Here is a 14,039-nt window from a genome sequence, read left to right as displayed (position 1 = left end):
TGAACAGACACTTCTCCAAAGAAGACATACACATGGCTAACAAACACATGAAAAGATGCTCAACATCACTCATTATCAGAGAAATGCAAATCAAAACCACAATGAGGTACCATCTCACACCTGTCAGAATGGCTGCTATCAAAAAGTCTATAAATAATAAATGCTGGAGAAGGTTCAGAGAAAAAGGAACCCTCTTACACTGTTGGTGGGAATGCAAACTAGTATAGCCACTATGGAGAACAGTGTGGAGATTCCTTAAAAAACTGGAAATAGAACTGCCATACAATTCAGCATTCCCACTGCTGGGCATACACACTGAGGAAACCAGAATTGAAAGAGATGCGTGTACCCCAATGTTCATCGCAGCACTGTTTACAATAGCCAGGACATGGAAGCCACCTAGATGTCCATCAACAGATGAATGGATAAGAAAGCTGTGGTGCATATACACAATGGAATATTACTCAGATATTAAAAAGAATGCATTTGAATCAGTTCTAATGAGGTGGATGAAACTGGAGCCTATTATACAAAGTGAAGTAAGTCAGAAAGAAAAACACCAATACGCATATATATGGAATTTAGAAAGCTGGTAATGATTACCCTATATGGGAGACAGCAAAAGAGACACAGATGTAAAGAACAGACTGTTGGACTATGTAGGAGAAAGCAAGGGTGGGATGATTTGAGAGAATAGCATTGAAACATGTATATTATCATATGTGAAATAGATCGCCAGTCCAGGTTCTATGCATAAGGCAGCGTGCTCAGGGCTGGTGCACTGGGATGACCCTGAGGGATGGGATGGGGAGGGAGGTGGGAGGGAGGGTCAGGATGGGGAATACATGTACACCCATGGCTGATTCATGCGATTGTATGTTAAAAACCACCACAATATTGTAAAGTAATTAGCCTCCAATTAAAACAAAAAATAAATAAATAAATAAAAGCTGAAGAAAAATTAAAAAAAATTAAAAAAGAATGTTTTTTAGTTTTCTTTGGAAAATGAATAGTTAACTGTAGTTTCAAGATAAACTCTAAAAATAAGCAATGTAATTAGTTGAAAATCTTAATTTTTCTTTTATGCAGAGGCCAAGAACCAAACTCCACATATTGGCAAGATATTTATTTGCTTTTATGAGGTTTTGCCTATGTAGCATGCCACAATTTTTTTTTTTTAAAGCTTGGAAATTTTTGACATTTAACACACACACACACACACAGACATATACATTACATACAGTATTTTTGATTTTTTTAATAAAAGAAAGCCTGATTTTTTTTCTGAAAAAATAAAGTTTATTAATATGTTGAACATGAATACAATATTTAGGACAACATTAATTTTTTTAATTTCTCTTTTAAAATCAGAAATGGGTCTACAGTTTGTATGTTTAAAGCTAAAGTGCTTTGTATACACATAATTTCAGTTTTTATAAGTCTTATTTCCATGAAGAAAATAAATTAATTCTGAAGTTCAAAAGTTTAAGTCTTAAATTAAAATTTTAAATTACTTGTGAGCATTGGTTGAATAGTATTTGCTTTTAAAATATAATTTTAATATATGCAAATACAATAAAAACACTGAAACAGATTTTCTTTCAATTCCTAAGCAATAATAATATAGATTATCTGTGTAGATTGCTTTCAGGCTGCAAAATTTTTTCACAAATGCTAACTTTCCTGATATTGAAATTTTATATTTTGTTTAAAAGATATAAAGAAATTGAAGAAAATAATATCTAAATTATAGACTTGGCATTGGAAGTAGCATTACAGATCATTAGGTGCCGCTATGAACCCAGTAGAGAAATCACCTATTTCAAAATTCCTAATCTAATTGACATCTAATATCTGAACATCTTGAGTGACAGGGAGGTCAGCTGGTCAGCTGATGGTTCTTTCTATTTTGTTTAGCTGTTAGAGTTTATTTTTTTTAATTGAGCCAAATATTTTTTTCCCTATATGTTTTATACAAACTCTATTCCTATTTATAACATTTTGGATTATTGAAGTCATCTGTTGTTCCCTGTTTACTTTGTCATTTGGCTTAACATTTTTGGTACCTTGACTCCATGATCAGCTGATAGTATTTTCTTCAATTTCATTACTGTCCTGATAAGTCAATTTTTATGGCATCCTCTTTTCCTCTTACAAAGTCAGCCCATAGTGGACAGAGTAAATGACTGGTCTAATTAGAGATTTAAACTGGATACTTTGCATTTATGTATAGTTTGGCCTGCAATATTATTTTCACTTGGCAGTCCCACTATTGCCTTATTAGTCCACGGTAAGCATTTGCTCAGTTAGATCAGGTTCTTTCATAAAGAAACTGTTAATTTTGCAATTGGTTTTATGGAATTAATTCAGAACTTTATTTATATACTTAAAATTCAAACTTGCCTGCCCCATAGTGTGTGGAATTCTAGGACACTCTTGTTCTCTTTTTAATTACTCATTTCAGCATGCAATGCAACTGCTATTCTTAACTTTCTGTCCTTCAGAAATTTAATGTGCCTGAATATTTTGGCTTATTACATGCAAAATAAAAAGTGATCATTTAATCTGGAGAGTCTCAGCTGTATTAGTATTAAACCTGCAGAGATGGTGGGCTCATAAATGGTAGTTAAAAATTTATTCCATATCCAGCATAAACTAGTTACAGTTTCAGAAATACTACAATAAAAAAAATCACAGCGATTTCACTGAAGAAATAATTCTAAAGCTTAGATCTGAAAGATGAATGCATTTAACTAAGCTAGAGGAATGGGGGAGAGAATAGAATATTCAATTATAGGATACATTATTGACTGACTTTATGTAAATTTTTAAAGCAAGGGATGACAAAATCAGATCAATATTTAAAATAAATATTTGAAAATATTCTGGCTTTACTGCTTTGAATTGAATGAAGGTGGTGAAAGTGAACATACTGAGGCTGGATAGGACTAGGTTGGTGGTGGTAGCAGAAGAGATGAAACAAATTGGATAGACTGAAGGGCTGTTAGGAGGTTTTATCCACAGAGCATGAGAAGAGAATGATGAGAGGAAAATTAAGAAGATATTGAAGATTGCTCCTAAATTTATAGCTTATGCAACTAGGTTGCTGGTGGTGTTGTTTGTAAAGATGGGTCACTTTGGAAGAAGAACTGCTTTGGGTTATGAGAAAGTAGATATCATGAATTTGTTTTGAACATGTTGATTTTGAAATACTTTCAAGATGATATATTTCAAGAGCCATAAAAAGATATATACCCTTTTGTAAAGAAATCACAAGTCTCTGGGAATGTAGCCTAAAAAAATAGGGTAAAATATGGGAAAAGTTATGGCTGAAAAATGTCCATTGCAGTGTTTATTATTAATAACAAAAACTGGAAACAATGTTAATTTTCAAAAATTGAAGAATCATTTCATAAACTTCTGTCAGCTTACTAAATGGAATATTAGTTATTCAATTAAACGTTTGTTTAAAAAACTTCTTAGGAAGAATTATATAAAACTAAGTTGTAAAAATAGTTAAAATAACTTGTACATTATAAATAAAACTGAGTAAAACCAAATTAGTATGAAATAAAACTGAGAAAATACATGAAGTTGCCCAATTCATATATGTTTCTTATATTTATTTAGAAAGAAAAAAAGTAAATTGTTTTCAATTTTTAAAATTATTTCAAATTTAAGTACAATTCTTTTTTTTTTTTAATAAATTTATTTATTTTAGTTGGGGGCTAATTACTTTACAATATTGTAATAGTTTTTGCCATACATTGACATGAATCAGCCATGGGTTTACATGTGTTCCCCTTCCTGGACCCCCACCCACCTTCTTCCCCATCCCATCCCTCTGGGTCATCCCATTGCCCCGGCCCTGAGCCCTTGTCTCATGCATCGAACATGGAATGGTGTTCTGTTTCACATATGATAATATACATGTTTCAATGCTATTCTCCCAGAACGTCCCACCCTCACCTTCTCCCTCAGAGTCCATAAAATTGTTCTATGCATCTGTGTCTCTTATTCTGTCTCGCATATAGGGTTATCGTTACCATCTTTCAAATTCCATATATATGCATTAGTATACTGTATTGTTGTTTTTCTTTCTGGCTTACTTCACTCTGTATAATGGGCTCCAGTTTCATCCATCTCAGTACAATTCTTATTTCTCAAGATTATAGTTTGTTTTTAGTTAATATTTACATTCTTCTTCCTGAGGTTAGAAATATTTAGAACATACCTTTTTTCCAAGAAGATATTTAAAATAGTCTTAAATAACTCTTATGATCTCTTAGGGTAGAGGATGATCTATTTTATTCCTAATCATAGTCATAAAATTTCCATGTTAAAAAAAGAATTTTATGACCAATAAATGCATGAAAAGACGAGGTATCACCTCATATTAGTCAAAATGGCCATCATCAAAAAAATCTACAAACAAATGCTGGAGAGGATATGGAGAAAAGGGAACCCTCCTGCACTGTTGGTGGGAATGAAAACTGATACAGCCATTATGGAGAACAGTATGGAGATTCCTTAAAAACTGGGAATAAATCAACCATATGCCCCAGCAATTCCACTACTGGGCATATACCCTGAGAAAATCACAATTCTATAAGACACTTGTATCCCAGTGTTCATTGCAGCAGTATTGACAATAGCCACGACATGGAAGCAACCTAGATATCCATTGATATATAAATGGATAAAGAAGATGTGGTACATATACACAATGGAATATTACTCCATGATAAAAAAGGATGAATTTGAGTCAGTTGTAGTGAAGTGGATGAACCTAGAGTCTATTATACAGAGTGAGTTCTCTCAGAAAGAGAAAAACAAATATTGTATTTTAATGCATATATATGGAATCTAGAAAAATGAAACTGATGAACCTATTTTCAGGGAAGCAATAAAGATAGGGATGTAGAGAATGGACTTGTGGACACATCAGGGAAAAGAGATGGTGGAATGAATGACAAAAATAGCATTGACATATATGCACTATCATGCGTGAAATAGATAACTAGTGAGAAGTTGCTGTCTAACACAGGGAGTCCAGTCTGGCGCTCTGTGAGACCTAGAGGAGTGGAATGGCGAGAAAGTAAGGAGGCTCAAGAGGGAGGATATACATATACGTATATGTATATATACACATATAATTATGGCTGATCTGCATCGCTGTACGGCAGAAACGAACACAATCTTGTAAAGCATTTTTCCTCCACTTAAAAAATAAAAAAGAATCTTAGCTAATATTAGTTACATTTAAATTAATCCTCTCTTTGTGTCTGTATGTGTGGTAATGTATAATTTTAATGAACTAAGTATCTGAGTTCTTGAATGCATACTGAGTCTCTCAATCGTGCCTGACTCTTTGCAACCCTATGGACTGTAGCCTACCAGCTCCTCTCTCCACGGAATTTTCCAGGCAAGGATACTGGAGTGAGTTGCCATTTTCTACTCAGGAGATCTTCCCAACCCAGGGATCAAACCAGCACCTCCAGCAGCTCCTGCACTGCAGGTGGATTCTTTGCCACTGAGCCACTTGGGAAGCACTGCATAGATTTCAGTGTATCATTTAGTTCTAATATCCAAAAGAGTTGTTTTTTCAAATTTAGATACATTTATAAATTGTAAAGATTTTGCTTTCAGGAGCAAAGAAGAAAAAGGAACCATATCTTTCTTAAACTAATAGTGAGATGTTGAAATTTTAATTTCATTTTGTGTTTTAAAGTTACAAAATTAAATATTAGCCAAGTTTTAGTGCCATATTTTACCAATAAATTTGTTAACATCAGCAGTATTATTTCAGTTTGTCAATTGGCATAATTTATCACTGTAGAACTGAGGGCTTTCTTTAAAAATTGTCACTTTGGAAAATGGTTTATTTTCCATGTTTTAATCTATTAGACAGTCATAATGAAGCTTTTCATACTTCAAAGTATTCATTTCACATCTTACATAAGCTAAGAATACATTCAAGAGTAAAGACATGAAGTTTTATTTAACTGTATATAAGCAACTGATATTATGTAATTAATTATAAAGGCAGTGATTAAGAATTGACAACTTGTTTTGAGCAAGAACTTTTTGATAATTTGTTACAAATTATCTAGAGATTGTATCATAATTTCTGTTTTTGGAAACTTGTGCCTTAAGAACCTTCAATATGAGTTACTTTGGGGAATTTTAATGGCAATTAAATTCAATTGGCAATTGAATTCAAATGGCAATTAAATTTTAATGGCAATTTAGATTAAATTAAATTAATTGTAAATTTAATTCTTTAAGAAATGTTTTCCATATTTGAGGGTAAAAATTCTCTTTAACTTATTTTGATACATTTTTATACAATTTTGTAAGAAAGTCACATTTTAAAATGTACACAAATGTTGAATTAATTTTATTCAGAGTGGAATTTTTTTAGTTTCTAATGATGCCTAGATAATGTCTTAAATCAAAAGTGCCATTAAAATTCCCCAAAGTAATTCATGTTTAAGGTTCTTAAGGAGGTACAAGTTTCCAAAAACAGAAATTATGATACAATCTCTAGACCCTATGATTTTGAACCCATGGAAGATAATCATTTAGTTCATATATTATTTGTTGTACTTTGAATTATGATGAACTGTGGGCTAAAAGCTGGTGTTCCAGTTAAAAACAAACCTAACATCCAGTTATCTAATAATTTTTGGATTTGAATTATTTTGATGTGCTATTACTGTAGTCAGTTCTGAATCATGTTCAAAGATAATTGTTGAAGAAGATGAAGGAGGAGAAGAAGAAGGAGGAGAAGTAGGGGGGAGGGAGAAGGAGAGCAGGGGAAAGAGAGTAAGAGAGAGACAATGACAGTGACAGTAGTGATGATACAATAAAGCACAGTTACTCTTTACACTGCATTCTGTAATTACTAGTGGTCATCATGTTTATGAGGACCATGTTAACGTATAAGATAATGCATGCATGTTTTAGAATTTACTTTCCTATCAATTCAGAAAATCACAGCTAATGGATAGAATTAAGAAATTAGAAGAGGAGGGTAAAATGGTAAAATGGGAATTTAGGATTAACAGATAACACTACTATACATAGAATAGAATAAGGTCCTATTGTATAGCATAGGGAACTATATTCAGTATTTTATAATAACCTCTAGTAGGAAAAAATCTGAAAAGAATATGTGTGTGTATATTGATGTTGTCCAGTCGCTTAGTTGTATCCAACTCTTTGTGACCCCATCCCATGGACTGCAGCACGTCAGGTTTCCCTGTCCTTCACCACCTCCTGGAGATGGTGAGAGATGGTGTGTGTATACACATAAGTATGCATATATACTAGAGATGGTGAGAGATGTGTGTGTGTATATAAGTATGCATCTCCTGGAGATGGTGAGAGATGGTGTGTGTGTGTGTGTGCGTGTGTGTGTGTGTGTGTGTGTGTATACATATGCATATATTTGGGTTTCCCTGGTAGCTCAGCTGGTAAAAAATCTGCCATCAATGCAGGAAACCGCAGTTCAATTCCTGAGTTGGGAAGATCTCCTGGAGAAGGGATAGACTTCCCACTCCAGTATTCTTGGACTTCCCTGGTACTCAGACGGTAAAGAATCTGCCTGCAATGCGGGAGACCTGGATTCAAACTCTGGGTTGAATCTGAGTGACTAAGCACAGCATAGAACATGTATATATATTGTATATATACATGCATACATACATACAGGCTTTCCAAGGAGGGTGTTAGTGGTAAAGAAACTGCCTGCCAATGCAGGAGACAGACATAAGAGACATAGTTTGGATCCCTGGATTGAGAAGATCCCCTGGAGGAGGGCATTGCAACCCACTCTAGTATTCTTGTCTGGAGAATCCCATGGATAGGGGAGCCTGGCAGGCTACAGTTCATAGTGTCACAAAGAGTCAGACATGACTGAAGTGACTTGACACACATTGCCACATGCACATATATATATATATATACGTATATATATATACATATATATATATACATATACACACACACACACTCACACGGACACCTGTATGTACATATAACTGACTCACTTTGGTGTATACCTGAAACATTGTAAATCAACTATATTTTTATTAAAAATTAAGTTGGAACTGACTCTCCCTCCAGCTTCCAAAAGAATAAACTGCAAGCAAAATTCAAATCATAATTTAACCATTTTAAAGATTATCCCCACATCACCAGGAAAATTAACCTAGCCACAAATATTGAAATTATTGTTTTTAATAGTATATATTAAATGTCATTGCTATTTTTTGCACAAGATACAGTTCTTACAATGTACCATGTATACTGATAGTAAAATTGACCAAGAAGTTGAAAATTTAATTGGGAAGGCCTCTAATATTTCACAATTTCCAAAGCAAATACAGATAGGTTTGCATATTGATTTTGGTTCCTTTCTTACTGCATGGCAAGTTAAGCTTCAGACAGTTCATCAATCTCCTTTCTTTATATTTTATAAAGTCAAGATAAAGTCAAAATATTTCAAATTATCTTAAATATCAATTTATTTTAAACATTATAAATCATCTATATTTCATGTATTTTATCAGCACATGACATAAACATGGATATGACATTGCATTCACCAAAGATAATCAGTAAATTAAAAAAATATTTTGCATGTACTTACTTGAAATAAAAGAATATGCCAAGTGAGATAAGCAGTGATGCAATAGATAATACATGTCCAATTATAGTCAGGTAAAACAAATTCAGTGCAGTCTGTAATTTGTATGAATAAAAAAATTAATTAATGCTAATATCAATGCTATAGTTCTACATGTGTATAAGCTTCAAATCAATAAAATAACATCTGTTTTTAAAAACATGTGATCTGATAACCTAAGCCTTTAGCAAGCAAGCCAATAAGTATTTGAATACACCTTGAATGAAGAATATCTTAAAAAATTTATCAGGTGATATCAAAATTTATAAATTGCTCTTTTTAATTAAGAAGTTAGAAGTCATATTAAACATATGAAGAAATAAATTTATTGACCTAAGTTTATAAAATGTGAAACCAGCATTTTAAATTTTGGAGGACATTGACAATTTTCACTCCATCAGTTTGTGCACCTTAAATTGATGATTTTTTGTTTGTTTAATTTAGACACCAGGTAAGGCTTTTTTCCCAACTAGGTTTCTTTTTTCCATTTGACAAATTTGATGCTCCAAAACAAATCTCACTATAATAATGTATAAGGGCCTCTGATCTGTACAAATATATTATTTTTCTTGGTTTTAACTTTATCTCTTTGATTTTTGTTTTTAGTCTATTGTAACTTACCATTTTAATGTGTATTTATATATATATATATATGTTCAAACCCTTCTCTGAATAAATAAAGAGTACATGATTTATAATGAGAGCTGGCAGTTATCAAATGCTTACCATAGACTTGTTAGTTTCCTAAATATTTTCCTTGTATTTAGTCAATTCCTGTGAAAACCTTGAGGATGGGTTCATTATCCTCATTTTACACGGGAAGGGACTGAGGCAGATGTTATAGTTTGCCCAGGGTCACAGTTGATAAAGAGTAGAAACAGGAAGTGAGAAACCAGAACTTAGTTTTAATCACTGTGACAAACGGCCTCCACATACACACATGTGCAGATACGTGCAGGCATTCTGTATCAAAACTTTATTGTTATGACAAACTATGCTAACCTTGACTTTAATGTATGATGGACATTAAAAGTGGGAATGCCAGTGAGGGTGACCTAACAGCCAGTCAGGATGAAAGTCTTTGGCTGGGACAGATAGGTCTGTTTAAACCCCGCTGGGCTTGTTGTCTTTTTCTCTTGAACACAATTCCTGAGTGTAATTATAGGAATTCCACCACAGATGAAAATGTCTTTTTTCTTACACTTTTAAAGTATGTTTACTTTGGAAAATTCTAAACTACAGTACTGAGACACTGACTTGTAAATAGACAACTACTTAGCTGGATTGCTTCTTCAGTGTAATGACTAAATGTATAATAATTATTTCTATGAAGATATTTTTCTTGACTGTTTTTATTATGAAAAGGCTTTACAGTGGAATGAATGAACACTAGCTAAATTTTCTCCGGTATTGTATCAGTAACTAACTTTTAAAGTAGATAGTGTAAATTCAGTTTGAATTTATAATTATTACGTACCTTCACTTTCTCATGTGTGTTAACATTACATTGGGTATAATTTGTCCATGTTCTGTTGCTTGCTGGATGTCTAAACCAGTTTCCATCTTGGTCACAAATTTTTGTAACTTTTTCTTTAATATTGAAAAGGAAATAGTAATTTAGTTAACTGAGGGTTTATTAAATAGATGTCAAGGAGATTTCTTTATAAATTTCTGCTTTTACCTGAAGGATCAAAATCCTGAAAGTAATCAGGGCAGTGCTGCATTGATTCCGTTCCTGCAGCAACATCATTCCAGCACAGCCATCCATCCCAGGTTCTGTTACAATAAATGCCTTAAGGAGAGAGTAAAAATTAGGGCTTACTAACCTCCCTCTAGTTATACAGAAATACATGAAGTCTTCATGGTTGACATACACTAACAGGGAATACAGACTGTCTACTGAAAATGAAGACATCATATAAAATCTTTATAACAACTACTTGGATTATTCACAAAGTAATTATTAGAATAACTAATTGTTAAATTAAGAAATATCTAAACAAATATATGTTTAGCTTTAATTCTCATTCTCAAAGGTAGCTATCTAGCCAATAAATTACATGGTCTCTGCTGGTTTTCCTTAACCATAAAGTATTGGTTTATTAGTGTCCCTATTTTTGGAATTCAAAAAATATGGGAAATTGGAAATGTGTTTTATTTTAGAAACTGTATTCTTAGGGCAAGTTATAGTATTTTTTGAGGTGAACAAATGAACATTCCAATATTTCCTATTTTACCACATTAACCCTGACACACACTTATTTAGGCCTTTCCACCAAATTCTAGCTCTTATTTTTCTCTCCTTTTCTTTTCAAATGAAGTAAAAGTATTTAATCTCACATTCTTTTCTTACCTACATTAAAAGAAAGAACCTCTTACATGAAAAAAAACAGTTTAAAGGCATAGGGAAATAAAATGACTAAAACTTTCTAAAGTTATATAACAGTCCGTAATCAAAGAGGGTAATTTTTTGCCATAAGCATACATAGATAGAAACTTGAATGTTGCATGAGCCATTTATTATTATTAACAGATTTGCACAGCAATTTCAGAATCAATCTAGGCTTCACAGAAGTAGAAAACATTCTATTGGCCTGAAAATCTAAATATTTCTAATTAAAAATAAAACTCATATAGTCTGTTTTCCCTCCTGTGATTTCAAACTCTTTATTTAAATAGCTTGCATCCACATTATTACCAAATAAAATACATTTTGTACCCTATCAGAGAAAATTTTCCTGATCCCATTTTAGAAAGCACTTTAGACAAGTCCTTACAGAGTTTCAAAAGATTCCACAACACTAACTACATGATAGATGGAAAGGTCTAGAATTTTCCCAGCTGTGTTATATGGCATTTGAGTGAGACATGAAAAGGTCTTCTGTTAAAAAAGTTTTTGTGGTCAAATAGATTTGGAAAACACAAAGTTAAACACATTTCTTCATTGCAGGATTTTTTACAGTGTTCAAAATTACAGAGAACGTTATGAATCTCCAAGAGGATGATTTATTATGTAGTGATCCTGAACTTTATCACAAAATTATTTTATTATAAAACTCTCATAAATATATTTCTATTATTAAGAAATTAGATTTGAAGCTAGCTTGCACACATATCTAGATCACTTGGAAGGCATTAATACAATAATTTTAAACTAATAACACTTAGACTTTAATGGAATAAAGTGAGAAGCCAGATCAGTTAGCACAGAATTTGTACACAGATTTTAACTATTTGATAATGCTGCTGCTGCTGCTAAGTCGCTTCAGTCATGTCCAACTCTGTGCAACTCCATAGACGGCAGCCCACCAGGCTCTGCCGTCCCTGGGATTCTCCAGGCAAGAATACTGGAGTGGGTTGCCATTTCCTTCTCCAGTATTTGATAATGCAGTCCCTACTGAACTAATATCAGATAGCTTGTCATTGTCTGACATATTTTAGAGATATGTTTTAACTGGATATATATTGTAATAAAAATACTTGGACAGATATATCAAACTGCTTTTAAGTTGGACAATTTATATTGGTTAGATTAAGATTCCAAGAATTGATCAATACAGAAAAATGCTTTTTTTTCTCTTTCTCACAAGCAAGTTCATTTTGACACTTACAAATATTAACAGTAACCTACTTTTAACATATGATGTATATAACAAGCATGTTTTATACTATAACTATTTTCTCCCTAAATTATTTGTTTCTACTGATTTAAAAATATCTAAATATCTAAATATTTTACTTTGTTCCACTATGAGTTTTGCATTTTATATATTTTTTTAAATAAATTTATTTATTTTAGTTGGGGGCTAATTACTTTACAATATTGTAGTAGTTTTTGCCATACATTGACATGACATGCATTTTATATTTTAAAGATAATCCTGTCTTTAAGGTTGCCAGGTAAAATACATGGTGTTTTTGTGCTTTGGATTTTCTTTTTGGTTTTGCTAAATCTGGCAACTCTACTTGTGCTACTCAGAATTAAGGCATATATGTGACACGTAGTAGGCCTTCAATAAATCTTTCAAAAATACCTTAAAAATATCTAATGGAAACAGAAATTCATGGATTTCATTAACTTTGCTACCAAATGTACTATACATAGTAGGTGTTATGCAAAAAAAAATTGTCACTTTAAGCTCCTATCAAGAAGTTTGTGAAAAAAAGAAATATAGATCACATAAACTGAAGATCAAAGTCATTGAACCTAAGGGACCTGCAATGATGTAATGGGGTAGTTTTCTTATAAACTATAACAAATGCATTTAAAATTAGTCATGTTTACCTTCTGTTTGTTGAACAGGGTCTTGCATAATTTTTTGGTAACATTCATATTGAGCCGTCATGATTTTATTTCTAGTAACACCCAGCTGAATTAAGTCACTGGGGTTCTCTTCTTCTGATTCTGCTATAACAAGAATCTAGGGCATTAAAGAAAATAAAATTTCAGAATTGTGAGAATGTTAGAGACAGTCTGTCACAGTGAAAAATAGTAAGTACGGTGATGTGCTGCATGGTCAACAGGCTCCGGGGGGAACTTCCTGACTTTCAGTGTTTGCCAGTTTCCATGGTGTAAATATCCCCACCACGTCCAATATCCAACCACCACCAAGAGTTGCCAGTGGCAGCACTGGGAAGTACAGTCCACAGTTTCCCCTCAGAGCCTGTGGGGGCCAGCTCCAGGCCAGCTTTCTGGAATGCAGACAGCTCTATTCAAACTCCACCTCTCCTTTTTAACCTGGCAATGTAGAAAAGATATTTAACCTCCACCCTACCACACAGCCCCACCAAAACCTCTGCTTTCTTATTGTAAAATAGGTTAAAATAGTATCAAGATAACGAAGGGGAAGTATTGGCACATGGTAAATGCTCAAAATTGTTGCCATTTTTATATTTACATTTTGATAAAACAATGACTAGTTCATTTATGCTGTTGGCTAATAGAATTTTAATTGTATGCACATCAATAAATGTTTTAGACAAGGTCTATATTTATATTCTTCCACTTTAGTAGCATTATTTTAAGTTTCACTTACACTTTAGTTTCTGCTGCTGCTACTTCTGCTAAGTCGCTTTAGTCGTATCCTACTCTGTGTGACCCCATAGACGGCAGCCCACCAGGCTCCCCAGTCCCTGGGATTCTCCAGGCAAGAACACTGGAGTGGGTTGCCATTTCCTTCTCCAATGTATGAAAGTGAAAAGTGAAAGTGAAGTCGCTCAGCCGTGTCCGACTCTTAGCAACCCCATGGACTGCAGCCTACCAGGCTCCTCCGTCCATGGGATTTTCCAGGCAAGAGTACTGGAGTGGGTTGCCATTGCCTTCTCCGACTTTAGTTTCTACATGACG

The 14,039-nt window shown here is 33.2% G+C and overlaps 1 protein-coding gene across 8 annotated transcripts in view; it reads right to left on the bottom strand.

The window, feature by feature from the left end:
• The window catches only part of CALCRL (calcitonin receptor like receptor), a 127,451-nt gene that overhangs the window by 34,349 nt on the left and 79,063 nt on the right, over window positions 1–14,039 (bottom strand). For 7 of the 8 annotated variants that reach the window (XM_081579435.1, XM_081579441.1, XM_081579434.1 and 4 more), the window contains 4 exons: window positions 12,978–13,113; window positions 10,374–10,484; window positions 10,170–10,282; window positions 8,657–8,748 (listed from right to left, as the gene is read on the bottom strand). In XM_081579435.1, the coding sequence (XP_081435561.1) occupies window positions 8,657–8,748; window positions 10,170–10,282; window positions 10,374–10,484; window positions 12,978–13,113 (452 nt within the window). Of the gene's footprint in view, window positions 1–8,656; window positions 8,749–10,169; window positions 10,283–10,373; window positions 10,485–12,977; window positions 13,167–14,039 lie in introns of all 8 variants that reach the window. The other variant, XM_081579438.1, reaches the window with a different exon arrangement.

Source organism: Giraffa tippelskirchi, chromosome 3, assembly GCF_054371585.1.
Source record: "Giraffa tippelskirchi isolate mGirTip1 chromosome 3, T2T-mGirTip1v1.2.pri, whole genome shotgun sequence".
Lineage (NCBI taxonomy): Eukaryota > Metazoa > Chordata > Mammalia > Artiodactyla > Giraffidae > Giraffa > Giraffa tippelskirchi.
Note: the sequence above shows the minus strand (reverse complement) of the source record. Positions and strands in the feature narration are given on the sequence as shown.